This window comes from Corvus cornix, chromosome 4A, assembly GCF_000738735.6.
Source record: "Corvus cornix cornix isolate S_Up_H32 chromosome 4A, ASM73873v5, whole genome shotgun sequence".
In the NCBI taxonomy this organism is placed as follows: domain Eukaryota; kingdom Metazoa; phylum Chordata; class Aves; order Passeriformes; family Corvidae; genus Corvus; species Corvus cornix.
The window spans coordinates 528,611-554,623 of record NC_047058.1 but is presented as its reverse complement, the minus strand read 5'-3'; the positions used below and the strand labels follow the sequence as shown (position 1 = coordinate 554,623).

At 49.0% G+C, this 26,013-nt stretch overlaps 1 protein-coding gene across 4 annotated transcripts in view; it reads left to right on the top strand.

Moving 5' to 3' along the window:
• GPC4 (glypican 4) overlaps window positions 1-26,013 on the top strand; it is a 233,409-nt gene that overhangs the window by 153,087 nt on the left and 54,309 nt on the right. The window contains exon 1 of one of the 4 annotated variants that reach the window (XM_039572290.1): window positions 13,230-13,665. The exons of the other annotated variants lie outside the window; for them this stretch is intronic. Coding sequence (XP_039428224.1) covers window positions 13,305-13,665 — 361 coding nt within the window. The 5' untranslated portion in view covers window positions 13,230-13,304. Of the gene's footprint in view, window positions 1-13,229; window positions 13,666-26,013 lie in introns of those variants that run through there. 4 annotated transcript variants of the gene reach the window in all.

Genomic DNA, 26,013 nt, shown 5'->3' with positions numbered 1-26,013 from the left:
CCCCTAAACAAACTTGTCAAAATGTTACTAAGGGCATTCCCTGGAGATAAGGTAACTGAAATTTTGGCATAGGAAGATGAAGCACTGTGGCATGTTTATACAGTCAGCAAATTTACTGCCTTCCCAAAAAAAAAGCCCAGAAAAGCACTGAGCATTAGTCAAATATAGTTTATTTTACCAAACATTGTATCCTTTTGAAAATAACCATCTTGGTGGTGTTTTGCTGAGAGCGTGCTAGGGTGTGAAGTACACAGCTGTACCTCGGGGCTGCAAAGTGACACATCCCATAGTTCTTCCTCATGCATAACGCCATTGCCTCCAAAGCTGTTGTGTCCTGGTGAGGCTCCCCGTGAACCATATGCCAGCACTGCAGCACAAAAGGCTTGGAGAGGGAAAAAAACCATCCTTGCTTGTGTGGGGTTTTTCCTCCTGGGTGCCATGTGGTGGGGTGGGAGCTGTGCTGGTACCCAAGAACACTTTGTGGGGAAGGGAAGGCCCCAACGAGAGATTATCCAGCATTATTTCAGATGCTTCTTAGTGGCCACAGAGACAACAAAAATTTCTTCCAAGTGATCCAGTGCATTACCAGTATTGAAAGCCAGATTTTTCATAGCAGAAGTACAGATTTAGCCTCAACCTCCCAGTTTACTTGCTGTCTTCTCCCTTGTAGGAGCCCAGCAGAAACCTCAGCAACTTCTTGCAATGAGTTAACACATTTAGGGATCTCTGCCATTTGTTTTTGTTTGCTTTCACTGTCTTCTCTGTTATTATTATTTCAGTGTGCAAAGATGCTGCACATCCAGAAAGGAAATCAGTGCTGGATCCAAGCAGCACAACCACCCTTTGCATCCAGCTCTCTGCAGGCAAATCATTAGAAAGAAGCGGAAAGCCCGCCTGTAGCAGCCTGTATCCCTTCAGTGTCATATTACCATCCACCATGTTAGCAAATAGGAAAATAAACATGGGCTTGATAGCAAAGCAAGAGGCTGTTTAATTACAGATGTGAAGAAGAATGACGTTTGTGTACATTCCACCCAGAAGTGGATTAAAGTGGTGACCTTTCCTGTGGTGTGAAATGGGTTTGTTGTGGAGCGTGGGCATCTTGTGTTGCTTCAAGATCTGCCAGACATTTCGTTGCCCCTGTTGTTTATGTTTAACATTGGATGATGTCTCTTGAATCTGAATCTCAGCAGCTGACAGCATTTTCTGAGAACTTGTCATCTGGACTCCATCTAGCAAAATTCCTGGTATTGGGTGTATTTGTTCCCATTTGATGGAAAAACAAAGTTTTATGGAAAAAAAAAAGTAAAGGGAGAACGGTAGCATTAGTGACTCATGATGTTGAGCTGAAATTTATGGAACGATCCAGGATTTGGCCCAGGGTGCCAGACCTGTGGTGTAAGTTACCTCTATTGCCTGTCACTGTGTTTGGGATAAACATCTGAATGTGGTAACCAGCACAGATATTTGCCATGGCAGTGCCACAGAGGCATCACGGATGGCTTTGCTGTGCTCAGCCTCCTGTGACCATGTCAGAGGAGGGGGATACTATTTCCAGCCCACCAAAATACCAGTATCTTGCTTTCTTGAATCATTCTAGCAGGGCCCTTGCTCCAGATTCTTTACTGTTCTGCTCCTGACAAGGATGATAGAACAGAGGGGCAAGGGAAGGGGATATTTTCCACTGGTGTCACCAGCCTTGGTGGTGTGAGACCCCCTGCAAAGGATCAGCTCACCATCTTGCTGGTGCTGCAAGCCCAGCCTGGGCACTGCCACCTGAGTGGCCATGGAAGCCCTTGCCAGTGCTTCCAGCAAGTGCTGGTGGCTCAAAGGGCCAGGATGGGCATCATGGGGCAGGGAGATGCTGTCTTGTGGAGGCGTAAAGGCACTAATTGGCCTGGTAAATTGCAGGGAGGGTCAGATCAGGCCTGTGGGGTGACACTGGTTTGTTAATGAAGGACCGATGGCAGCAAGGGGGCTGCTCTGTGCCTGTCACCTGCAGCTCTTTCCTTAATTGCTGCCTCTTCACAAGGCACAGCTCTGAAAGGATCCAGGGCACTGCTGCCCAGAGCTCCCACCAGCCAGCCTGCCTAGGTTTGTGGAACCAGGGGGTGTTTTGCTCTAAGCTGGATGCATATCAGTGCCCAAGGCTGGGGTACAGGGCAGCCCTGTCTTGATTCCCCATGGCACTGGGGTGAGGGGCAATAGCAGCTGTGTGGGCTCCGATTTTTGCCCTTTCACTACCTTGAGATGCTGCCACACAGAGCAAGGGATACCGACACCTGGGCTAGGAAATGGTGACCCGCTTTTCAAGCCATGGCAGAGGTAACACCTTTTTGGGAGTCACAGTGGGGAGGAAAGCCATGCCACCAGGCTCTGCTCTGGCCTGGGAGGATGCTGCTGGTGGCTTGACCAGTCCAGAGGTCCATAACAAAAAGCTGCTTTGGGAGGGAGAAAATTCATTAACATAGCAGGGATTGCCTTAAAGCTGGAGGTGATCCAGCAGAAAGACTGAACAGGGAAATGAGCCTGGCTGCGTGGGGTGGCTGTGTCACACAGCTTGGAGACAAATGTTTAGCAGCAGCCTATCTGCTGGTGAAAGAATAACTAGAGATATGGGTCTTGCACCTTTTAAACACTCCAAGTCTGCAGACTGCAAACATGGAGATGGGATTTGCATGCTGCTTTATTTAGTATTGTAAAAACTGTGCTACATTTATGGAAACCACCCTGCAGACACCAAATGTGGGACCGCAACAAGAAAGTTTTTTAAAAAATGTAAAAAAGAGCACAAAAGTGGAGAAAACCTCTCATCATCAGTGTCCCAGCTCCAGCTCTGTGGCAATGCTCAAGGGGAAGCTATTGCTTCCCCTCACACTGTTGCTGCATCATAAGGCTGAAGGGTTTCACAACTAATAATTTATGTCTTTTCCAGGACAGACAAGAAGCTCACTGAAGTTGGGGACTAACTCATCCCCCTGCAGGGCCGCTGCTTAGAGGGGTGCAGGTGACAGGCATAGGGGGGAATGGCAGCAGCTGCTGTAGGTGGCATGAGCCAAAGTCTCCAATTTGGGGGGACAAACAAGGGATGATGGAGAGGCTGGAGCACTGGGAGGTCTCAGCACAGAGTGCAGGTAGGGTGAGAGCACCAAGGGAAGGAGGGGACCCCCAACTGCTCTGTGTGTGGCTGTTGGATGGTCTTGGTGTCACCTCCCTCTGCAGAGACCTCCACAACATTCACTCATTCCTAAGGGGGAAAAGAGTCCTTGTATGTGAGGGCATGATAATAATAACCATAATAATACTAACAATAACAACAACAACCACTGCTCTGTGCAGTTTCCATGCTTCTTGCCTGAAACTTCTTTTTACAGCCTTCGAAGAGTGATCATTTTAAGCAAGATATAGACAAATCATTTAATTATTTTTAAGGAGACTGATTGATCCCACTGCCTGATGGGCTGCTGTACTCCACCTCTGGCGACTGTCTGGCAGAAGCTCCTGGTCATTGTGGTCTTGACCTGTTAATCCAATCTCTAAAGGAGTAACTCAAGGTCCTGATGTTCCTGTCTGCTGACTGTGGGATAAGTGGATTCCCCTTTTACCACCTCTTTTACACAGCCTCACATGGCATTTTGGTTAATGTTCTGCTCTTGATCTTGTTTCTGACAGCATGGGATGGGTGTGTGGATGGTTTGCAGGGCTGTCAGGAGAGCCTGGATGGGCTCTGGGCTGCTGGAGAGGGACTTGCTCCTGAGCCCCTCACTTGTTCCTGTTAACACTGTGAAACCCAAGGGAAGAGCTGGCTGCACGAGCAGGGGCAGCCATGGCTCAAGCAATGAAATCACTGCTACCAGAGGTGCAAAGGAAGGTCAGAGCAAGCCATGCCCAGAGTGTTTTTCAGAGGGTGTCTGGAGCATGCAGGAGGGATGAAGGAATGTCAGTCTCTGCATGTCAATCCAGCCAAACCTGCTCTGCCTCTTTTAAGGGATCTCCACCAATGCTACCTGTCCCTGGGTAGTGTTTGGCCAAGGGATTTGTGCAGTTTGTGGTGCTCCATTCCAAAACAGTCATGGTTAGACAAAGTGTTAAATAAAACATAATTTGCTTGGTGTTCCCAAGTGTGATGAGCCCTGAGGTGCTCACAAAGTGGAAAGGTGCTGATGCTTCACCTCCTGTCATGGTCCCATGCTCTTTTTCTCCTCAGCCTCTTCTCTTCCATGGAGTCCTGGGCAGGTACATGCCAACATTGATGTCCAGGGTAATTAAACCCTTTGTTTTTATATTTTTTCCACTTGAAAGTGTCCCTCTGAGAGAGGCCAGATGCTCCTGCTTTTGAAGCATACTTCTGCTGGGGGCTGAGAACATCCGCTACCCCAGCACTGCTATAACAGGGGCACCTTTCTGCACAACCCACCTCCAGCAAGACACAGACTGAGGCTGCACCATGCCCGAGCAAAGGAGGAGCCCATTCTGCACCAGGTCCTTCAGTTGAGATGTGGCTTAGGTGACTTAGGAGCATGTCTGTGTCTCTGGGACATGTGTGCTGGCTAACAGGCTCTGGGGAAAAAACACCCATAGGAGCTGGTGTCATTGTAAATGTCACAGCACTGTCATCCCAGCAGTGTGGGAGCTGGTGAATGAGCCAGGCCTGCCTTAGAAACCAAATTAAATTTAAAAGAATTTTTAAATTAAGAAATAATTAATTTGGATTTCCCTTTCTGCCATCTGTTTTTGCATGATTTGGGTGTGATTTTTCAGTTTTCCCACTGCAGCCGTGGGACTTGGGGAAAAAAAAAACTTCTTTAAAGAGCTGAGACAACAATTTCAAGCACTTACATTAAATATTGTGAAACCTAAATTGCAGGAGCTCAGCATTACTTATGGTTACTTTCAGGCAGACCCATGTCACAGAAGAGCAGGCACACGGCTACCTGATGCTTCACTTTCTCAACCGAAACAGAGATGTGAGTCACAAGGAAATTTTCCACAGGGAACATTTTTTTGTCCATTAATAGCAAAGACTGCTGAATGGTTTTTTTCCTCCTTGTACAAGAGCCTGTGGTGAGCATCTGCACCACGGGATCCACAAGAGCTGGTTGTTTTGGAGGGAAACAGGGTGGGGAGCATGCTGCAAGGAGGAGAGATAGTGATTTTGCACAGAGGCGGTTTTGGAAGTGAGGCCTGAGCATGGCACAGAGGGGACATCCCTGGAGCTGCTCTTTCAGACCAAGATGGAGCCAAGAGAGTGCAAACTGTGGACATAATAGCCAGCAGGATGCCAGGCCCTCCAGTGAAGGGCTCTGCAGAGGGTATTTTGCACACCCTTCACCTCCTCCAAGACACCTTTTTCCAGAGGAAGGAGATGTGGGGCTGTGCTCAGCCCTGTACTGGTCATCTTGGGAGATTCCCAGCCTGTGCACCTGAGCATGGTTCCCACGTGGGCTATGGGAAGCCAAATAAGGTATCAAGAAAAATCCTTTCTTCATCTTATTTTTTTGCTTTGTCCCTCTCTTAATTCTTCACCCATTCTGCCCTGGATGCGTCTAAAGGCCCTGGGTGCTCCCAACCTGCCCGCTGTATTTCCAGGGGAAGGCATGGTATGGGCAGCCTTGCCACACATCACAGGGAGAGTGGTGCTCCTGCTGTCCACATCCCATGTGGGGCACACTCCCAGCCGGGACCACCCACACCGCCCCGCACATCAATCAGCCCTGGCTGAATCTCGACACTGGCCACCTCTCTGACCCCACTATCTCCCTCCTGTTCCCTTGGGATTCAAGTGCAAATGCCTTGGGCCGTGGGCTGTACAGCCCCTAGTCCCGGCCTCAGCCCTCGATGTCTGCCCGGGCTGATGTGGGATCTTCCTCCAGCTGCGAGACCACGGTGTCCTGGCTGATTTACAGCAGGAAACATTGATCTGCAGGGTAACCAATGGCTGATTTTTTTTAATCCTTTTTTTCTTTCTTCCCTCCTGAACAGCTGTTGTAATAAAACGACTTCCATTTTTTTCTCCCTGCTTTCTCCCCGGTCTATGCCCAAACCACACTATCGGTTAAAAATATCATCTGTGAGAAGAAAAGGCAAATGAATGAGCACATCAAAGCCAGCAGCCTGGAGCTGTTGGGTTGGGATAAGAAATAGGGCTAGGCTTTGGGTCCATTATCTTGCTGATATCTAATGCCACTGCTTCAGAGTGTGAGAATGGAGCCTTTTTTTTCCTCAGCTGAGCATACTGGCCCTGCTGGTGTTTGGGAGCACAAAGGCCACCATCCACCCCAGCTCTCAAGACAGACCATTGACATGTTGCTCTCAGATTTCATTCCTGAAAATCTGGAACTTTATGCTGAACAAATAACATGATCTTTTTCCTTCATCTGGAAAGGATAAAAACAATTGCTGGCACTTTGAACCGATCATTCTTTCTTTTCCTCCCTCCTCCCTCCTGCTTTCCTTGCAAGCCCCAGACTCACTACCCGCAAGTCACAACTTGCATATTTTCATTTGAAAACTTTAAACCATGGGGGGTGAGGGGCAAGAATGGAGGGGAATGAAAAAAGAAGATTAAAAAAAAGGATTTAAAGCAGCAATGATATAACCATGAATATCCAGCAGCCAGTGTGCTGCCCCAGCCCTGCTGGACAAGGAGGATGGAGCCAAAGGCAAGGGGTGTGCATCCCTGCTGTGGAGTGGATGGTGCTTAATCCATTTAGGGGCTGGGATGGTGAGGAGGGTTGTACCCTCTGACGGGCATTGAACCTGGGAGGGGGACAGGAGCTGTGATCACTTTGGTCCAAGGCGGCAAAGTCTCGTGAGTCCTCCAAGCAGCAGGACTTGAGCCAACATTCATCCTGCATCCAGTTCTCCCAGCTTGCTCCTTCATGGGTTTTTGCTTCCAGCAGTGCACTGTTGGGAAGAGGAACCACATCAGCCTTTCCAGCCAGGAGATCCAGAGGGTGAGCAGTGTGTGCTGCCAGTACCTTCTGCCTGCAGCAGTGGATGTTTTAAGCAGGTTTTGTTTACTTCCACCTGTGTAAGCATACACATTTTCCACTCTGTGTTTATGAATTCTTTTGAAATAGCCTATAAACAGAATTAAAAGAGTGCCTGAGGGTAAAAAAAAAAAGTTTAATCTTTTTTTTTTTTAAATATATCATTATTTTACTGATACTGAAGCCAGGTCATGTCCCACTCAGAGCTGGTGCTCCGTCTGCTCTCCTTTGACCTGTTTTGCCTTCTGCATCGCAGGCATTAAAGGGGTTGGCCACTTCTGCTCCCCTCTGCTAACAAAAACCTCAAAGGCAGTGACACGCATCCCAGCTGGAAGGAGGCAGATGTCTACAAACCAAGTGCTTGCTGGACTGCTGCCCAGGTGGAAGTGCTTTGAGGGTAATGAAAGACCCCAGATGAAGTGCTGGTTGCAGTAATTAGGACTTCTGGAGCTCCCCCTGGTAAGCTCACACTGATCTCCCCAAGTTCTCAAAATCAACTCTGACCTCTCTGCTGGCCATCACAGTGCAGCTCTATCCCCGGAGAAGCACAGCTTGGCCTGGAGCATGGAAACCAGCACTGCTGGTGGAAACCAGCTGCCTGCCCACAGGCATGAGTGGTGATGCCCAGCATCAGAGGGGACTGGGACGGCCTTGCTGACAACTGTGGAGCAACCGGCTCCCTCCTCCTGGCTCTGCTCCACAGTGTTTTAGCTGGCATGAGGGAGTTCAGGTGATATGTAGCTATTACTTATTTTTAAGTAGTGCCAGCTGGCTGGGTTATCTGCTGCTCTGAACTTCCCTCTCCCTCTCTCTCTCCTTTCCGTGTTGGAGAGTATTTCCTGCTGCTCTGGATAGTGCTTGGGATTGTTCCCTCTGCTCCAGGTCTGCAGGGACTGAGGCCATCGAGCTGGTGGGGCCACCAACAGCAACAGGGGGCCATCTCCAGCCATGCCATGCTGTCCCGGCCACATGTGCCAAGAGCTTTGGGCTCTGCCAATAGCAGGATATGTTTTCTCCACGTACAGGAGATAGGAGGAAAAAGATAGCCAGCTTGAATTGTGGCCAGGAAGGTTTAGGTTAGCCATTAAGAAATGCTTTTGTGCAACAAAATACTGAATCAGTAGCTGGGACAGACTGTGCAGTCTTGATTGAGGAGAGATTTTGAGAACAGACAGGGAGAGGACAGCTTGACGTCAGTTTTGCTGGGCCAGGGAGGAAGGCATCCGGCGTCTGATGCTTTTTCCAGTCCTAATCTCTGCAGCTCCAGGGTTTTGTGACCCCCTCCAGATAGGTGATGAGCTTATCTGTGGACCAGTAGGCTGCACATTCTGGAGTGTGTGGGCTGGCCATGCCACTGCTCACAGCACCCACAAACCATGCTCTGCCCCTGCCCTGCCCTGTCCCAGGCTGGCACCAGCATTGAACCAACTCTTAGGAGTGGATTAAAAGCAAAAAAAATCAGCCCAGGCAGTGATACCTTCTGCAAATATAGTCCAGAATGTCGAAGGGAAGGCTGAGCAGGGGATTGCTCCTTGGAAGGGATGAAAATACAAGAATGAGTTGTGGGCTTGTTTCCTCTGTCATCCTTGAATTGTGCTATTCATCTTCTCCTCTGCCCTGCAACCACTGCTCCCTCTCAACCCCCCTGCCTCAAGCAGTCCCCATTCCAGCCCCACTTCATGGCCATAGGAAGGTTATGTGAGTGCAGATGGAGAATTAAATGTCACGACTATCATCACACTGAGAAAGGCCTGGGTGAAGCAGATGCAGGGTCCCATCTCACCTCCCACCCCTCCTCAGTGGCAGCCATATGTAAGGCCACCTGGGGAAGGGAGGATGGGGACATGTCCCCAGGAATGCTGTGCTGTAGAAGACATGCAGGTGAGTCAGCATGGATCTGGGATGCCAACCCAGCTGCCAGCACTGATCTGTGTGATGCCACTGGGGAGATGCAGCCTGGGGACCCTCTTTGCACCCTCAGATGGGGGATTGAGGAGAAGAAGCAGCCATGGCCAGAGCTGGAGCAATGGTGACTGACGTTCACTTCCCAGGAGTCCGTTGGGGAATATTTTTATCCTCTGGGTGTGAGTGTGCTACACATCAGAGCCATCTGCCACACAGTCACTTTTGGGAGAGCTAGGAAGTGCAGGCATGAAAATCTGTGAAAGTGAGTGCATCCCCGTGCCCTTCAAAGCTGTGTGTCACCAGGTCTCCTCCCTGTGGTGCCTGGGGACAGAGCTGGGATGACTTCTTGTCCTTCTGGGGAAAGAGACAAACTCTTGCATTCCCTAAAATGGAGATGGTCTTGAGCTCTGCAGAGCAAGCCCAGTGCACTGCAAGCTGGTTCAGACATGGGAAGCTGAGCGACACTCTGGCAGTGGCCTCACTGCATGGCCGGCCTGATCCCCCCTGTCCTTTCAGAATCTTCCCATCTTGCTTCAGTGTGCACAGTGCCTCGCACCCAGCTGGCATCAGCCCATCTGCAGAAAGCAGCAAGGAGCTAACCCAAGCTAATCCTTGTCCCAGAGTGGAGCAGTTACTGCAGGAGTTTTTGTTCTTCTGTATAGGGTGAAGTAGCCTTCAGATAAAAATAAGCGATAAAAATAAATAGAGACATCAGCCCACACCAAAACACTGGATGTGCTCGCCCTAAAATATCAGGCTGTTGACATTCAGAAACCAGATTCAGACCATCATTTTGCAACTAGCAGGATCCCCCATCTTCATGACAGATGTCCTGGATTAAACACCCCTGAATTTGTGGTATCTGGGGTTTTATCAAAGGAGACTGTTTCCTCTTGAGCATCCCTCATTCCAGCCCAGCTGCTCTGCCACAGGAACATGCCTGGTTTGGGTTTACAGTGAGCCATCTCCTGCTGATGAGCTGGAGCTGGGAAGACATGTTTGTCCAGTTCCCTTTCAACACTTTCTAACCTCCTTGTGGCCCAGACTTTCCTACCAGAGTGTAGGATTTAATCATCCTTAATGATAGCCAGGCCAAGGATAGCCTTCAGCCAGGTTTTCCTAAACAGCTACATCTGAAATCTTTATCCAAGTACAACCCCCCAGTAAATTCCCTGACAAATGACTGGAAACACTGCAGGGTTGTGGCAGACCTATGGCCAGGACCAGAATTAAATCAGACCCAAAGCTTAAGCCCTCATAGAATTCCAGAGGGATTTTTGGATGTAACTGGTGCCGCAGCTGGGCTTGGTATTCCTCTCTGCTCCCAAGATTTGCCCATGCTAGAGGGCTGCTCCACTCCCGCCAACTTGAAGTTACAATTGATCCCAGGAATCCTGTGCAGCTGGCAATTATTTGTATCAATTTTCAGTGTAAGCCAGTACACTGCTGATAGGAACTCGGTTGATACCAATAAGATTTATCATGATTTAACTACACCCCCATGGAGAGTTTGTGCTGATTCCTTTAGAGTGGATTCAAAGTGGTTTTAATTAAACAAACATAACTTTGCTGTGTGGATGAAGGCTTGGGCAGGAGCAATGTGGCTGGACGTCTGAGCTGGACAGGAGAGGCAGCACATGGGAGGAAGGTGAAAAGCAACTGGAGACACGTCTTCTCTGGCTTCTCCTTCCCTGCCTTTCCTTCTCTCTGAAAAGCTGGCAGGGCTGCAACTTTTCCACTGAATGAGATGACGGAAATTTGAAATGCCAAGTCGTACAAGGTCCATGGCATATGCTGGAAGAGGCGCTGTGCAGACGCAATGTGGGTGATGTCACCCACATTGTTTCTGTCTCCTGTGCTGGCACCCACATTGTTTCCGTCTCCTGTGCTGGCACCAGCGATGGCTGTGCCAGCAGTTCCTCGCTGCAGCTGGCTGTGCCCAGCCTGGGGTACCTGCACGGGTGATAGGCACACATTGGGATCCCCGAAATAAGAGAGGAGACTCACAGCTGAGTGTGAGCAGGTAGAAACGAAACAGCTTTGAAAGCCATGCAGGCAGCACTCTGCCAGGTAGGGGAGATGGGGACATGAGCCCCAGAATCGAGGAGCAGCCTGTGTCACCACAGCAGGCCTTGAGATAGGGCTGGAAAAGAAACACAGAGTGTGGGGGCAGAAATACTAATGGAGGGAAAAGAGTTTTGGGGAACATATGAAGTCAGAAGTTTTCAGTCTTTTCAAAACTAAACCATGAGTTTTTCCCTCCGTTTTTCTCCATCTTTTTCTCCTGGGAAAGGGAGAAAAGTGGAAAAGGGAAATCGCTCAAGTGGTTTTGGGTGAGGGGGCTGGGGAGGGTCTGCCAGATGTGCAAAAATGCTGGAGAAAGCAAAAAACTCAGAGAAAAAAATTCTCTTTTGAGAGAGGCTACTTTTCCATTCCTTAAAAAAGATAAAAAAGAAAAAAAAGAAAAAGAGTTTTTAATGAAATTTTTCAGGCAGTTCCATTGTTTTGCTTCAGCCTTTGATTTAACTACTTGAGCAAGTATTTGACAAAAACCTCCGTGTTTTTCAGGAGGTTTTTTAAATCCCACTGAGGTATGGGATTATGAGAAACAACAAATGGCAAGCTGTCTCTAACCCCACAGACTTTCTCACTCTCGTTTTCTCTCTCACACTAGAATAAAAAATGCAGTGCTCCCTGCTGGGTTCTCTTTAAAATTCACATTGTCTCTTCAAATAAAGGCTGGGAGGGTGAGGTAGTGCTTTGAAAACCAGAACTCAGTCATACATTGCAGGGCCAGATCCTAGAGGATTATTCTCTCTCAGGACACTTTATAACTTCATGAGAACTTCTGGCCTGGCTTGTCTCACCAGCTTAGTGTGAGTGGCCTCAGAGGATGGCAGGGTGACTGAGATCCCTATACTCTTTTCCATCAGGATGGCTGATGGAGACTCTTTAAACTATGATAAAGCAAATTCCATTGTTTTTTCACCCTGGGAATGGTGGGGCCCATTTTCTGTGCAGCCAGGGGATGCTCCCTGCATCCATACAGAGGGAAGCCCTGCTGCAGCATGAGCCTCTCCACTGTGCCTGGTGCAGGGCGGGCTGTGGTAATGTGGTTTTCCCCTGCTTTTGGTGTGATTTGTGACTGCAGCAGCCTGTGCTGCCCCAAGGCTGTGGTGAGCTGCCAGCATCGCCAGTGGAAAGCTCAGAGCTGGATGAGCATCTTGTTCCCTGGAGAAGTGCCTGGCAGGACAGCATGGATGTGCTTTACTTTCACAGGGGAAATAAATACAGGGGCTTTTCCTCCTGACCCACCTGGACTTTTGGTAGCAAAAGCTTGGGAGCAAGCAGGTGAAGCTGGCAAGTTCCTTTGCTGTTGTTTCAGCCTTTCCTTCCTCATTGTGGTAATAAGAGAAATGAAGCTCACAGAGGAGCATTGTATTGTAAACTGCTGCACATTTCTTTTTCTTAAATGATGCTATCACCGGGCCATTAGACTGTCCTGGGACAAATGGATCTGTGCACAGACACAGCCCTGAGCACAGACACATGGACACTGCAGCAGGACAGAACTCCCCGTGCAGCACCTGCATGACCTCACCATGTCAGACAGGGAGCAAGGGTTGAACAGACCCTCTGAATGACATTGCAGCCTCGTGAAATAATGACGGTGCCTATCATTCTTGTAGAACTATGTCTGTAATTTTTTAGTAAACAGAAGCAAAGAGCAACTGTTGTACTCTGGTCTGAGGGTTCAAGGATTCAGCAGGGCTTGTTTACATCTATGCATGTGTCTGTGTCCTGGGCTGGGGTATGAAGGAGAGTGGCTGGAGCACCTTGGTGTAAGTGTTCCTGAGGCCTTTGCCCTGCTAAACTCTTGAAAACAGAAGATTGGTGGAAAAATGTCGGTTTTGGTAAGTCTTTCATGCACATAGTTCAGACCTGTCACAGCGATGTCAAAATTCATCAGCGTAGTGAACCTATTAAACCTGGGGCAGAGCTGAACCATCTACAGCTCCGGTTCCGGAGGCACAGCCAAGCCAGCCCTTCAGGCCGTTCCGGGGAATCTCTTGCGGCACTTCGGAGCTGCCGTGAGTGGGAGCGTGGATGCCAGGTGGGAACTCCTCAGGCCGAGCGATGCCCGGCCCCGGCTCCGGGCGGGGGGTGCCCGTGCCGGGGGCAGAGGCGGGACTCTCCGCGGGAGGGAGCGCCCGCGCGGGGTCGGCCGCGCGGGCAACCCCGGGCTCCGCTCCGCCTCGCTGGGCGGGCGGATCCTAGCTCCTGATTTTCCCGGGGGCTGCAGAGGCTTGTCCTGGCCCTGCGCGATCCTGCTTGGCTGCCGCCCTCCCCGCCTCCCTCCACCTCCTCCACCTCCTCCTCCACCACCACCACCACCACCACCACCCCATGTGCTTCCTGCCGGACCAAGTTCGCGGAGCGCCGCCACACGCCGGGCCAGCGGAGCGGAGCCGTAGCGGAGCGGGGCGCAGGGCAGCGGGCGCGGCTGCTGCGGGGCGCGACGGGGCAGGCTCGGCGGAGCGCCTGCTCCAGCCTCGCGGCGCGCTCGCCCGGCCCCGGCAGCTCCTGCCCGCCCGCACCATGCCGCGGCGGCGCGGCTGCCTGCCGCCCCTCCTGTGCGCGCTGGCCGCCCTCAGCCTGCCGCTGCTGCTGGCCGCCGAGCCCCGCGCCAAAAGTTGCTCCGAAGTGCGGAGGCTCTACGCCGCCAAGGGCTTCAGCCAGAGCGAGGCGCCCAGCCACGAGATCAGCGGTGAGTTGCGATCCTCGCTGCCGCCTTTGTGCGCGCTCGGCCCGGCCCCGCGGAGCGCGGGGTGCGCGCCCGAGTCCCCCCGGCCCGGCTCCCACCCCGGCGCGGGGCCCGGAGCTCGGCTCGGGGTGCGCTGCCCGACTTGGCGCGGTTCGGTTCGGCTCCCCGGCGCTCGGCGCCCATCCCGCGCGGAGAGTCGCGGCGCGGCTGCCCGCCCCCTGTGCCGTGGCGGGCGGGACCGCGCCTGTTGCCGGCCCCGCTCCCTGCTCGGCAGTGGCGGGGCGGGCGCTCCTGCCCTTGGGCCGCCGTTCGCCCCGGTGGGGAGCGGGCAGCCCGTCCCGCCCCGGTGGCTGCTGGCAGAGGGACTGAGACATGGCTCCTTTTTTTTTTTTTTTTTTTTTTTTTTTCCCCCCCCCTCTTTTCTTTCTTCCTTCCCTCCACCTTCGTCCTGAGGTACTTGCGCATCCCGGGGACGGGAGTGCTCGCAGCCGGCAGCAGTAGGAAATGGTAGCTAATGTGCTCACACCCAAAACATTTTATTCTTTTTGTTTCATCCTTCATCTCCCTCCCAGGGCCGCTGCTTTTATTTCCCCTTCTGAATGACCTACTGGACCGCATTCTCCGCGGAACAAAGGAAATGCCTTTTTAGCTGGAATCCTCGGAGACCACCAAGGACTCCAGCTCATGCGCTGCAATTTCGCACTACTTTCAACAATAACAAAAATGCATGACTGAATGGCTCAAAAATGTGGAGTGTTGGAGGCATTCATTTCGGTCTGGGACACTGTCACAACATAGACAGACCCCAAGTAAATACCTTTAGACAGCTCAGATAGAAGCTGGGGGTAATCTTTACCATTGATGTGCCCTCCAGATATGCATACATTATCCTTTTCACTGACAAAATTAAAATCATTTCAGTCGCTTGTGCTTTTATACTGTCAGACTAATGATATGCATTTAGCCTACATCTGTTTGAATAAAATTGCAGGCCCGTTTACTTCTCCAAGAAATATTTTAATGAGAAACGTCTGAGTGGTTGCAGTTAAAATACTCTCTCCCCTTCACTCTGCCTGCTTTCTAAAATGGTCTCTAATAAATAGTCTTGCATTTGAGTCCAGCCCTCATTAGTGTAGGATCAGGACATGAGCAGACTTCCTCTTAAGTCCAGTATGGGGAAGGTTTGACCTAGTCGCTATTTTGTATATTGTTGTTTAAGATGACTTGATGAGCTTTGGAAAATGTCAGGAGTAGATCACGCTGACAGGGCTTCCATTTGAATCTCTAAAGCTGTTGTCTGTTTGAGAAAAGTGATGAGCAAGGTAAGATAATTTGACAAAAGAAGGGCTTTCTGCAGTGATATGCCGAAAATATCGGCTGGGTTATGTTGCTGTTCCAGGGGTGCAGGGAGTCTGTGTCTGGCCTTGCTTGGAAAGCAACAGGTCTTGCAAAGTTGCATTTTAAATGTAATCCTGCTATGTGGGGTGTTTCAGAGAGGGTGGTGGAAGTCTTTAAAGGAGGTGTGCTGTGTACAGCTTTAAAGTGTGGTGTACCTCAAGTGCGACTGATATTAAAATTAAACCTGGAGTAGGGTGTTACACCTGCTGCAGTTTCACATTTCCCCTGTGAATTCATGTGGTTTTGGCATGAGTTGTGTGTAGAGGCTCTGGATCTCCCCTTTTGCCACTCAGCTGGTATATGCAGATGTAACCACCAGTCCCATTGCTGGTGTTGAACTTTCTCAGAGTGAAGAACTTCACCTGCCATTGCCTCTGTGGGATCAGCATGGGGCACTGGAGTGCCATGGACCAGGTGATAATGCTGGAGGCTGAGGTCTTGCACCAGAATAAGAGGTCTGTGGTGTGTATTGTGTCTCCAGAAATGAGTCACTTGCCAAAGCTTTGATTTCAGTTGGTGTTTCAGGTGATAAGTGGCGTGTTTTCCATCAGGAGGGTAAGTGGTTTGAAACGGCCTTTACCTGGGTGCCTGGCTATCAGTGGAATGAGATAAATGCGTGTGAGGGAATGAGCCGTGTGCTTGGATAAGTATCCCATTGGGGTGGTGGCGGAAGCTGGTGCTTTCCGCTTGGTAGCACCTCTCTGCTCACTAAACTGTGGTGGAGGACAGGTTGGGGAGGGTTCAGTGGGCTGAATGGAATCACTTGTGGACACATGAATGCTGATGGAATGATGTGTGGACACGTGGTTGTTACTGGCATGAACTTATGTCTGAAGTCTCATCAACTTATTTGTTAGATTTTTGTACTGATTTGATGGATTATGCTTTATTCTCGCATTCTGTTAGCAAGTTGCTTTAGCTCACAGTGCGGACAGAAACTTCGTAGCCTCTTTGTGAAAAGGTGTCTTAAAAGCTGTGGCAAATTTGTTTCTTTAAGTGTAATGATTTCTTTGCTGTCAGGGTTTACTGATCCTACAAAATGTTGGCCTTGAATTGTCAAAGGGAAGCAGCTGGGTGGTGCCGGCAGATGCATCCCTGCACTGGGCTATGTGACAGCAAGTGAAACATCCTCACTGGAAGGGCATGGGAGTCATTTGGGGTTTTATAGCATCTCACATGAATTTTTTGGCAACATTTATTTTCTTCTGGAGCAGTAGGTATGTAAATGTTTTTCTTTCAAGGAAATGTCCATTCCAAGAGGCATTTTATCTGTATCATTGCTATTTCAGTGTCATTAAAAGGCTGTTCCTTCTCCATAATTACCCAGGAGTTCACTTTAATATTTATTTAGACCAAGTTTAGGACCTAATTAGAGTATGCATAAATAGCAGGTTATATCTTGCTGAAGTACCTAGGCATTTCTGAAAGAAGTGCACAGCTGGTCAACTCACTGCTTGCTTGATAAGAGATGTAAAATGGGTTATTTGTGGTGTTGGACATAGAGAACTTGTTTCCTTTTATGTAGCCTTGGTGTTAGAGATATAAACACAGATTACTGCTGTGAAGCTGTTCATAATTTGTGACCCTTTGGTGCTGCTTTGTACCTGAGTGTTCTTCAGTGGCTGCTGCCCCTACAGCCCTGTGATGTGTGTGTGGCAAAGCTCCTGGAAGTGGTGAGGTGCAATCTTGCTGTCGCTGGAGTGGTCATTGCTTTCATAGACCTGATGTCTACACAGCTGGTTTGTGAAACCTGACTCTTGATTGCCTGTAGATAGTAGGTGGTGTGGGCAGAGCACCAGCCTGTAACTGCTTTTAACATGACTGAAAATTTCCCATGGACGGTTCACATCTTGGGAAGTTCTGGGTCCTGGAGCCGCTGACTTTGTTCAAATTTGGCCCGCAACGTGTTGCTCCTTATGGATCCCATGTGTCTTCAGGCTGTCATGGTGATGGGGCAGAACTCCCCTGAGTGACCATCTGAAGGGGCTGCTTACCCTGGTTGGTCTGATGGGGCTGCAGAATGAAATGCAAAGAGAGCTGGTGCGGTGGCATCCGAAGACCCACACTAGGTGGCTCTGATTTAAAAAACAAAAACCCCCCCACCCAACCTTTCTTTCAAAAGGCTGCTTCTTGCCCTCAGGTGTTAAACAGACAGAAATTCCTTCCCTTTTCCTGCTAATTGGAAGAAGTAGATGTTGCTTTTCCTGGATTGAAAAGGAAAAAAAGCCCATCTTGCCTGTTGGTGGAAAATGTAGCCAGTTAACAGGCAAAGTTCCTGCAGCAGTGTAATCCCTGCTCTTGCTGGCACTGCTGTCCTGGCAGTGGTGGGAAGCACAGAGCAAACCTGGAGCCTGCCTTTGCAGGGAGCTGGGTGCAAGCAGCACTCTGTTCAGTCTCAGTGAAGTGTTCAGTGTAATTAATCTCTATTTGAACCGAATTAATTGAATAGCTGCATTTATTTGTGAGAGTAGTTGAGAGCAGTTCTTTCCCCATGGCAGAGGAAATCGGTTGACCCTTGATTTTTGGACTTCTGGGACTTTGACCAAAATAACTTTGGGCAGGTGTGCCCTGATGTCGTGCTGCTCACTTGTCCCCAGTGTGTTTATGGCTGTCAGTAGGTGCCTTGGTGTGCTGCTCTTGGTCAGTCAGGAAAGCTGCTTTGTTGGCATTGCTGTTTGTTGTGGTTTAACCCCAGCCAGCAACCAAGGCTCACACAGTCACTCATTCACTCCTCTACCAAAAGGATTAGGGAGAGAACCAAAAGGATAAATGGTAGGAAACTTGTGGATTGAGAAAAAGACAGTTCAACAGGGAAAGCAAAAGCTGAGCATGAAAGCAAAGCAAGGAATTCACTGTTTCCTTGGGCAGACAGGTGTTCAGCCATCTTCAGGAGAGCGAGGCCCCATCACATGTAACAGTGACTTGGGAAGACAAATGGTATCAGTCCAAATGTCCCCCTTCTCCTTCTTCCCCCCACTTTATATAGTGACCATGATGTCATATGGTCTGGAATCTCTCTCTGGTCAGTTGGGGTCACCTGTCCCAGCTGTGTCTCTTCCCAACCTCCCGTGTACCTCCAACTTCCTCGCCAGCATATCAATACAAGAAGCAGAAAAGACTTTGGCTGTGTGTAAGCCCTGCTCAGCAATAACAAAAACTTTTCTATATTGTCAACCCTATGCTCAGCAGAAATCCAGAACATAGTCTCAAACTAACCACTGTGAAGAAAATTAACTCTACTCCAGCCAAAACCAGCCCATTGTTTTACATGTCAAGTTCAGCAAACACTTCTTTAGTTTTTCATATGCTTCTCTTCCATGTGGCCTCTTCCAACTGAGAAACAGTTTCTGGCTCCCCTCCAGGCTGGTGTTACTTGTGCTCTCTGGCGCTGCTGAGCCTGTTGCAGTTAGTTTGCGTGAGGCAGCTCTGGGACTTGCTGTGTTATGAGAAGTCATCCTTAAGGTCTGTTTGAAGGTGTGGAGTGACCTGGCCACTAGCTGTACCTGTTTGCCATGACTCCTGTCCAATGAAGGCAGGGGTCCTTGGCAGGCAGGGGGGTTTTCTCCTGCCTGGCATGCGTTAATGGAGTGGTTGCCTGGCCACCCATGGGCAGGGAAGTGACCGTTGGAGAACATCCCCACAGCAAACACAACTCCTGGCACGGAAAAGTAAATGAGACAATTGCTTGAAGTATTTTTAGCTGCTTCTAATGTCATTTAGCAACTGGAAACAGTGGGAGGGGGGAGCTGGCAGTGTATGACTTGCCTGTGGGCCACCAATGAGCGCCCTGGTGTCCGGCACAGGTGGCCATGTGGCTCGGTGAGTGTTGGCAGGAGCTGGCGGCAGCTCCCGGCTGAGTCAGGGCTCCGGCCACTGCTCGCCTGGGACGCTGCTTTCTCTCTACAAATGTGCAGTGCAGGGTTTTGTTCGGCTGCAGTGACGCGCCGTGTCCTAGCAGCCGGCAGCGTGAAGCATGTGGTTAGCAGCAACTGCTTGCAGTGGTCCGGGCTGAGTGGGAGTATCGTTCTCCTTGGCAGACACTTCATAGAAAGTTCTGTTTTTTCTGCCAGAATAAGCAGTCATTACATTCCATACAATTCATAGTCAAATTATTATCTATTGTTAAAATTGCCTTAATTATCAGATGTTTCCTTAGACATGTAGCTGTTTTTTAAGAGGCTGAATAGGCGTGTGTACATTGTGCAGAAGGCCTGAGCTGCATAATGTTTTCAGTACTGTTTTGTAGTTTCAGGGAGATTTTCTGTGGCTTTCGTATGTCAACAGGCTTTTTATTCATACTGAAACAGCAGCAGAGCAAGGCCAACATGACAGCAAGGCACTGTTTTGGGTCCCTGCATCTCCCCTCTGCCATGGTATTTCCCTTGGTACCTGTGGAGCCGAGGAAGTTCAGGATGAAACATCACTGCTGTGTGTGTGATGGGTCTGCTGGGAGAAGGCCCCAGACGAGCGTTTTCTGTCTTGGAGGTGCAGGTAGCCTCTGCCCAGTAGGGCCAGGATCTCTGTCAGGAGGCTGGAAAGGTCCCACTTCCTTGAGGTGGTGATGTCCGTGGTCTTAGCTTGTTCTTGGTGTTGGACGGTAGCTTGTGCAGACTCCACTGTCCTAGTTTTGTGCAATGGGTTGCCAACCTTGGAACCTGCCTGGATGGGGAAGGACTGCCAGTGCTTCTCAAGAGGTGTCAAACATGTGGTTCTCATCTTTTGTCCCCTTCACACATTGCCATTCCCATGGACTCGCCATGGACTCCTATGGACATGCATGTGTGTTGAGTTGCACAGGCTCAGTCCTTGACATCTCCTGCAGGTTTGGGCAACACTAGGATGGAGCATCAGGATTATTCAGTCTGCTGAATTCTCTGCCTCCTCCCAGAAGAGGAGCAATCTCCAGGGACCTGATTACTTGCTTCTGTTCTGCTCTTTTTTTTTTTTTTTTTTTTCTTTCTTCTTTGGGGGGGGAGGGGAAGGAAATTCTTGTTAGCCAGAGAGGTCAGGATGTATGTCTCCTCACCCAGCAGCCAGGCTGAGAGTGAGCTGCCAGTCCCGGTCTCCCGGGCAATAACCTCCTTGCATTCCTCACATTCCTCCTGCTTTTTCCTTCTTTTGAGATTATGAAGATAACTTCCTTCTCCCACTGCTAAGCAATGCAAGGACTCAGTAAGTTTCCCTCTTGTTCCCTAAATTACCTCATGTGCTCCAAGATGCCCCATGGCAAACCCCTCTGGTGCCCTGAAAGGTGCAGTTCATGCTCTTCACTGGGGTTAGTGCATCTTGGGGGAAAAAAACGGCTGTGTGTATTCTTTTTTTTAACTGCCAAGTGTTTTAATTAAAAGAGATTACTACTTTGTTGTAGTCCGCTTTACCTGCTTCCTGGTTTGTTAAAGAAGTATTTCATGAAACTGTTTTTCTTTTCTAGGAGAGATTTTTGTGTTTTTCTTTGCCTGTGAAGAATACGTGCAGCCCTGCAGAGGCTGTGGCTGAAGCACAGTGTTTGTGCCAGAGGATTTTCTTCTGTTTACATATTTCTGGTCTGGGAAAGGTGCTCGGATAAAAATAGCATGTTGGGAAGAGGGAACCTGGTGAGAAAGTATTGGAGACCTTATGTGTTCAGAGTTGGTGGCAGCCATGTGGGCTGGTGGCAGGCTCTGCCCCTGTGAGGATGTGGCTGTGGTAGTTTTCTTAGGATGGTGTTTTCTGTTGGAAAGTGGCCGTGGTTGGCACAATCATCTTCCCTGCTAGTTCATGCCTTGCAGTCTGTCACCTCTCATGTCTCTGTGGGTCCTGGGAGAGGAGGGAGGTGAGATGGGGTGACAGTCCCCAAGGGCAGCAGTGCATCACCTCACTAGCAAAGTGCTTGAAAGGATGGAGATGGTGCTTAAAAAGTGGTTGTGGGGATACCAGCTGATGAGATCAATCTTCATTAATGGCTGCTCAGTGTTGATTTTAATGTGAAATTAGACTGTAGTGCCTCTTTCCGAATGTAAAGCATTGCCAGATTCCCAGCCTCCCCAAAAACACTTTTAGAAATACTTTTTTTGTTGTTCACCTTTTAAGCAGAGATGTGCAATCTGTTAGTTTCCTGTCTTTCTGTTCGTATTTTCTGTGGCTTACACAGCCAGTGGCTGATGGACTTGGATTTGTGGGAGTTCCCTGTGAGTGACTTCTCTCGCTGCAGGCTTTGTTGTTGGAAACGTACATGGATGGCGGAGAGGGGCTGCCCTGAGCAAAGGATTTTGAAGGAGTGTTTCTCTTAATGTTTCCAATTTAGAAGCTGAGAATTGTCTGGATTTTAAGCAAATTCAGATGGGAGCAAACAATGATGAAATGTTTAAAATATGTTTGAACATTTTTGTGGGAATAGGAACAGTTCTTATGCAGGCGAGGCTGCAGCTTTCGGGAGGTGAAAATATGTGGCCCTTACACTTTGTCAGCAATGTTGCTGCTTTTTTTTTTTTCCCCCTTCTTTTTCCTTTTTTAAAAATGTTCATAGGAAATTGGCTTTGGTAATTGAGTTTCTACAGAACCACAACATCCAATAGCTGTTCCTTTCCAGGGGTCACCCTTAGGTTAGTTCAAGTAATGTGCAGTCAGTTTAACCTTTTGTGGTTTGTAGTGCTATTCTAGAAATTACTGGTGATTTGGGGTGTGTTAGAGTAACAACTTCACAGGAAAACCCCAAGTGTCAGGGTGTCTGGTTTTTGGAGAGCTCTGACTGCTTGCCCTGTGAAGACCAGGCACGTCGAGGTACGTCCCTTCATGCATTGGAAAATGCAGTTTAAGCCTTCATGGTCCGTTGACTTTCCTTTTGAAAGAAGCTGAAATAACCCTGGGTGATTTGTTTACCTACACTGACTTATAACATACTCCTGCTTGGAAGCGCTGTGCAGAACCTGCACTGGATGCTCTGTGTTGGGTCACATCGCCCTGTGTGACACTGATGGAGGAGCAGCACTGCTCTGGACCCCCAAATCCCGGGGTTTAGGGGATTTGCTGGCAGCAGAGGGCCAGCTTTAAGAAATTATGAGCTGGGGATTTAGCTTTGTAGCATTGACAGTTTGGTATAAAAAGCTCTGTGGTGCAGGCTGTGATGACAGGGGTGATAAATCGCTCTTGGCTGGTACTACAGGTTCTAATAATGGTATTTTTAAAAGATTAAGTTTTAATACAAACTTTTTGCTTCTTTGTACTCTCCTCTTTTTAAAGAGTGGAGCCTGTTTTGGTTCAGCATTCTTGGAACATAGAGACAGAGCCAGGATTTTTTCTGGGCTGAAATGCAGTTTTTTGCTGCTTCTACAAACATGAGGATCTTGTTTGAGTGTCTTTATAGCCAACTGGCTGGCAGTGTCCTCTTTGCAAGGGAGCTGGCTTGTTTGTTTTAAAGGTAACTTTGCCCCATGGAAGATTAAAGAGCAAGCAGCTTCACCCAGTTGTGGTGAGTGCTGCTATTGGAAAGAAATTCGTGATAGGGAGAGCTTTGCAATAAGGGAGATAAATAACCTTCTGCACCTTCCTTGACTTTCCTTGGCCCATTCCCATGGGAGGGACAGAGCATGTGATCAAAGAAACGAGCACAATTACAAGGCTGATGGAAAATCAGTCCCTTGCCAGCTACGTATGGGCACCCAGGCAGGCTCGCCTTTGCTCTGAACCGTGTGGGCTGGATTTTTTTTGTGTACCTGCCAACCTTAGGGTTTCTAAAGTGTGGTGGCCAGCAGTCCTGGGGGAGCGTGAGGCAGTAGCAGCCATGTCCCCTTGTCTGGGCAGAGGCACTGGGAACAGCTGGCAAACAACCAGCATGCAGATCAGGGGTCAGAGTGGTGCTGCTGGTTTAGTTTGGGCTGGAGGAAAAGAAACAGGTTTCCTCCTGAATTTTGTCTTGTTTTAGAGACAGAACTGAGGGTGCCGTAGGGCCCTACGCTTTTCTTCTCCGTGGGGGGAAAAATGGCTTTAATAGCGTCTGCTAACGATTGAGCGCTGTTTACATAATAATTGCGGTTCACTTTCATTAGCTTTCATAATGAGATTGCTTTCTTCCAGTGCAATCACTTGCTGGTTTGGTTTTACGTGCTCCTGCCTCCTGGCTCCCCAGCATGGCAGTGGGATGAGGAGGGAGTACAAGGGCTCTGTGCCTGGCCTGGCTTCCTTTCCCTGGCTGCCAGGCATGGAAGAAAGCTCACAGCTTCTCACTGGAAAGGAGAGGAGGCGAAGGGGTTGTATACTGCTGGGACACAACAGTACACAACCAGGTGGTGGTTTGGAGCATCATGGCGTCTTAGTGGAGTTGGGTTTAAATCCATTTTGTGTGATTTCTCAGCACAGGTTCTCTCCTCTTCGTACTGAAAACTCTTGGGCTTATCTGTTTATGAGGGAGAGAATACAGTGACCTGCTTCTACCCAGAGGAAGAAGCCAGGTCCTTTTGTCTCCCAGTTCCACCATTGCGCTGATCTGTGACAGTGGATGTGCATCATGGATACTGTTTGTGTGTAGCTGCTGCAGCCTAACCTTGATGTTGTACTTGTTTGCATTCCATGTCTGAGTAATTGTGAACAGTGGCAATGGTTCCCATACTGCAAAGTGCCTGCCTCCTGCAGCACCCAGCCGCTGTGCCAAGGAGCTGCACGCGTGCCAGGGGATAGCACCCATTGCTGAGCTCTTTTAAATTAATACTGTTACTCGGAAGAAAATACAATAGTGTCTCTGCTACCTTTTGAAAAGGTAAGGCTGGGTGTTTGATTGGGTGGTTTTTTTCCTTTGTAGCTTAGTAGTGGGTGCATGAGGGTTTCAGAGCAGCCAAGTGCCGGCAGGCAGGACATGGCTGACCCTGGCACAGCGCTGGGCTGGGGCAGAATGGGTCCCCCTGGAGCTGTGGGTGCTCACCCAGGGATGCCATGGGGAGCGTGGGGGCCTGTGTATGTGGCTTTGCAGATATCCTGGGGGATGCATACCCTCTCCCCCTTGGTTGCAAGTGACTGCTCCTTTAGAAACACGTCTCAATTTGTTGCCAGTGGTAGATTAAGGGCTCGGCTCCTGCCGGGTTCTGAGCGGAGGATGAGTTGAGCTTCTTTGCCTTTGCAACAAAACACTTTTATGGGGGATTGGGAAAGGTGTGACTGCTCTTGGCCATGTGGCTTCTGCTAATTAACATGAGTTAATGGGGGCTGGTTGGAGAGCTGTGGCTTGGTGGGTAGAGGAGGCTGGAAGAGATGGGGCTCAGGGCTACTCAGCCCTGTTGAATCCAGCCCACCAAGGGGATTCTGGTGCAGGTGCCTCACTAGTGAAAACTCCACACAACTCAGCCCTCCACATTATTAAAGGCTCCTTTATACCTCTTCTTGCCGTAACTCCTGTGAGAACAGCCAGTCTTTTCAGCAGCCTGAAACCTTCCTTATGGGGAAGGTTTTGTGAGGGGAACAGCCTGGCTGGCACGGTGCTGCTCCAAACTTTAAGCTGTTGTGGAAGCCGTCTGGGAGTGGGCAAGGATGCCAGGCGAGCCTGGTGCTCCTGTCCAGCCTTGCCAGAACAAAGGCTGGGTCCACTCGCTGCCCGGCTGGCTCAGTAGGATCCTGAAAAATAGTTGTGGAAAGTAGGGGTTAATTTCTAGGTGTCAAAATATGCACAAAAGGTTAAATGAGATTTCCTCCTTGTCAATGAATTACAGCTTGAAAATATTTGCATTCTTTCCTGAAAGATTTAGGAATAATTATACAGCACTCAGGGGCAAGGCATTCCCAGATAAACTTAACAACTCTATAATTTGTACTCGAGGCAGGGTTTCCTGTAAATGATAGCTTTGTTTAATTCTACAATACTGCTTCCAAATGTTTGCTGAGTATGAATTGCCAGCTAAACTGGACTTGTGAATCTGGAAGAGTATTTATTTGTTTGTTATTGCAGACAGTAAGAGCTGCTGTGTTAGGCTAAAACGTGGCATCTCCTTTACAAGCTGTAGGCATCTCTCCCCAGGCAGGTTTGGTGCAGTGGGCAGCCAATATAGGGTGTGAACAGCTTTCCAACTTCTCTGTACAAAATTCCTGAGCTTCTATAGGATCTCCTCCTGCTCTGCCTTTCTTTTTCTGGGTTGAGAAAGGAACGCTGCAGTCGCAATGCACATACTTTATTTCCATTACTCAAAGCTGGAGTCATGCATAGTTACAGCCAAAGACACTTCAGCAGCTCTGGGGATAACAAGATAGCTGACAGACTGGAATGCGGATTTATCAGGGGCAAAAACTGGCAAAATTCCTTATTTCTGGTTCTTCTTTTTAAATAGGCCCTTCATGCTCCTGCTGTAAGATCCCACCACATGTTTAACCCCTTGTGTTCTCCTGGCTGGATACAGGGATGAGCACTGGGGCTGCCCATGTTTCTTTTGGGATTAAATTGCTCAGTCCCACATAGTTCCTAGATGTTGTTTTTAAACTGCAAAGCTCTTTAAGAAGTTCTTTCAATGGGTTTTTATTTTAAAGTGCAAGCCTTTGCACCAGATGTCTGTCTGAGTGACCACAGAATGTAAATTTCACTGTGTGTTGCCTTTGGACTGGCAGTTTGGGAGACTACTGGGCAGTTAACATAGGCAGATTGTGCCATGAAATCCGTTTCCTTGGATTTGATTCATATTAATTTCTTTCAAAGCAAATCTCTTTATTGGCTTCAGTTTCATTTTGCTGTAGAGCTACTTTTACTGTGCCTTTGCTAGGACCTGGATGTATTTATATTGCTATAATAAATAGGTCATATTCAGCTCCATGGTTTTTCAGTTATATATTAATATTGCAAGACATTAAGCAATTTCTTTTTGGGGAAACAAGTTATGGCAGAAGGAGCATACTTGGAAGTTAAATAGATTAAGTGAAATCCCTCAATTACAGGAGTGAGGTTCAGAAGACAAGTCAGGCAGTTTAGGGAAGGAGTTTCAAGTTTAAATTTTAACCTTTTCC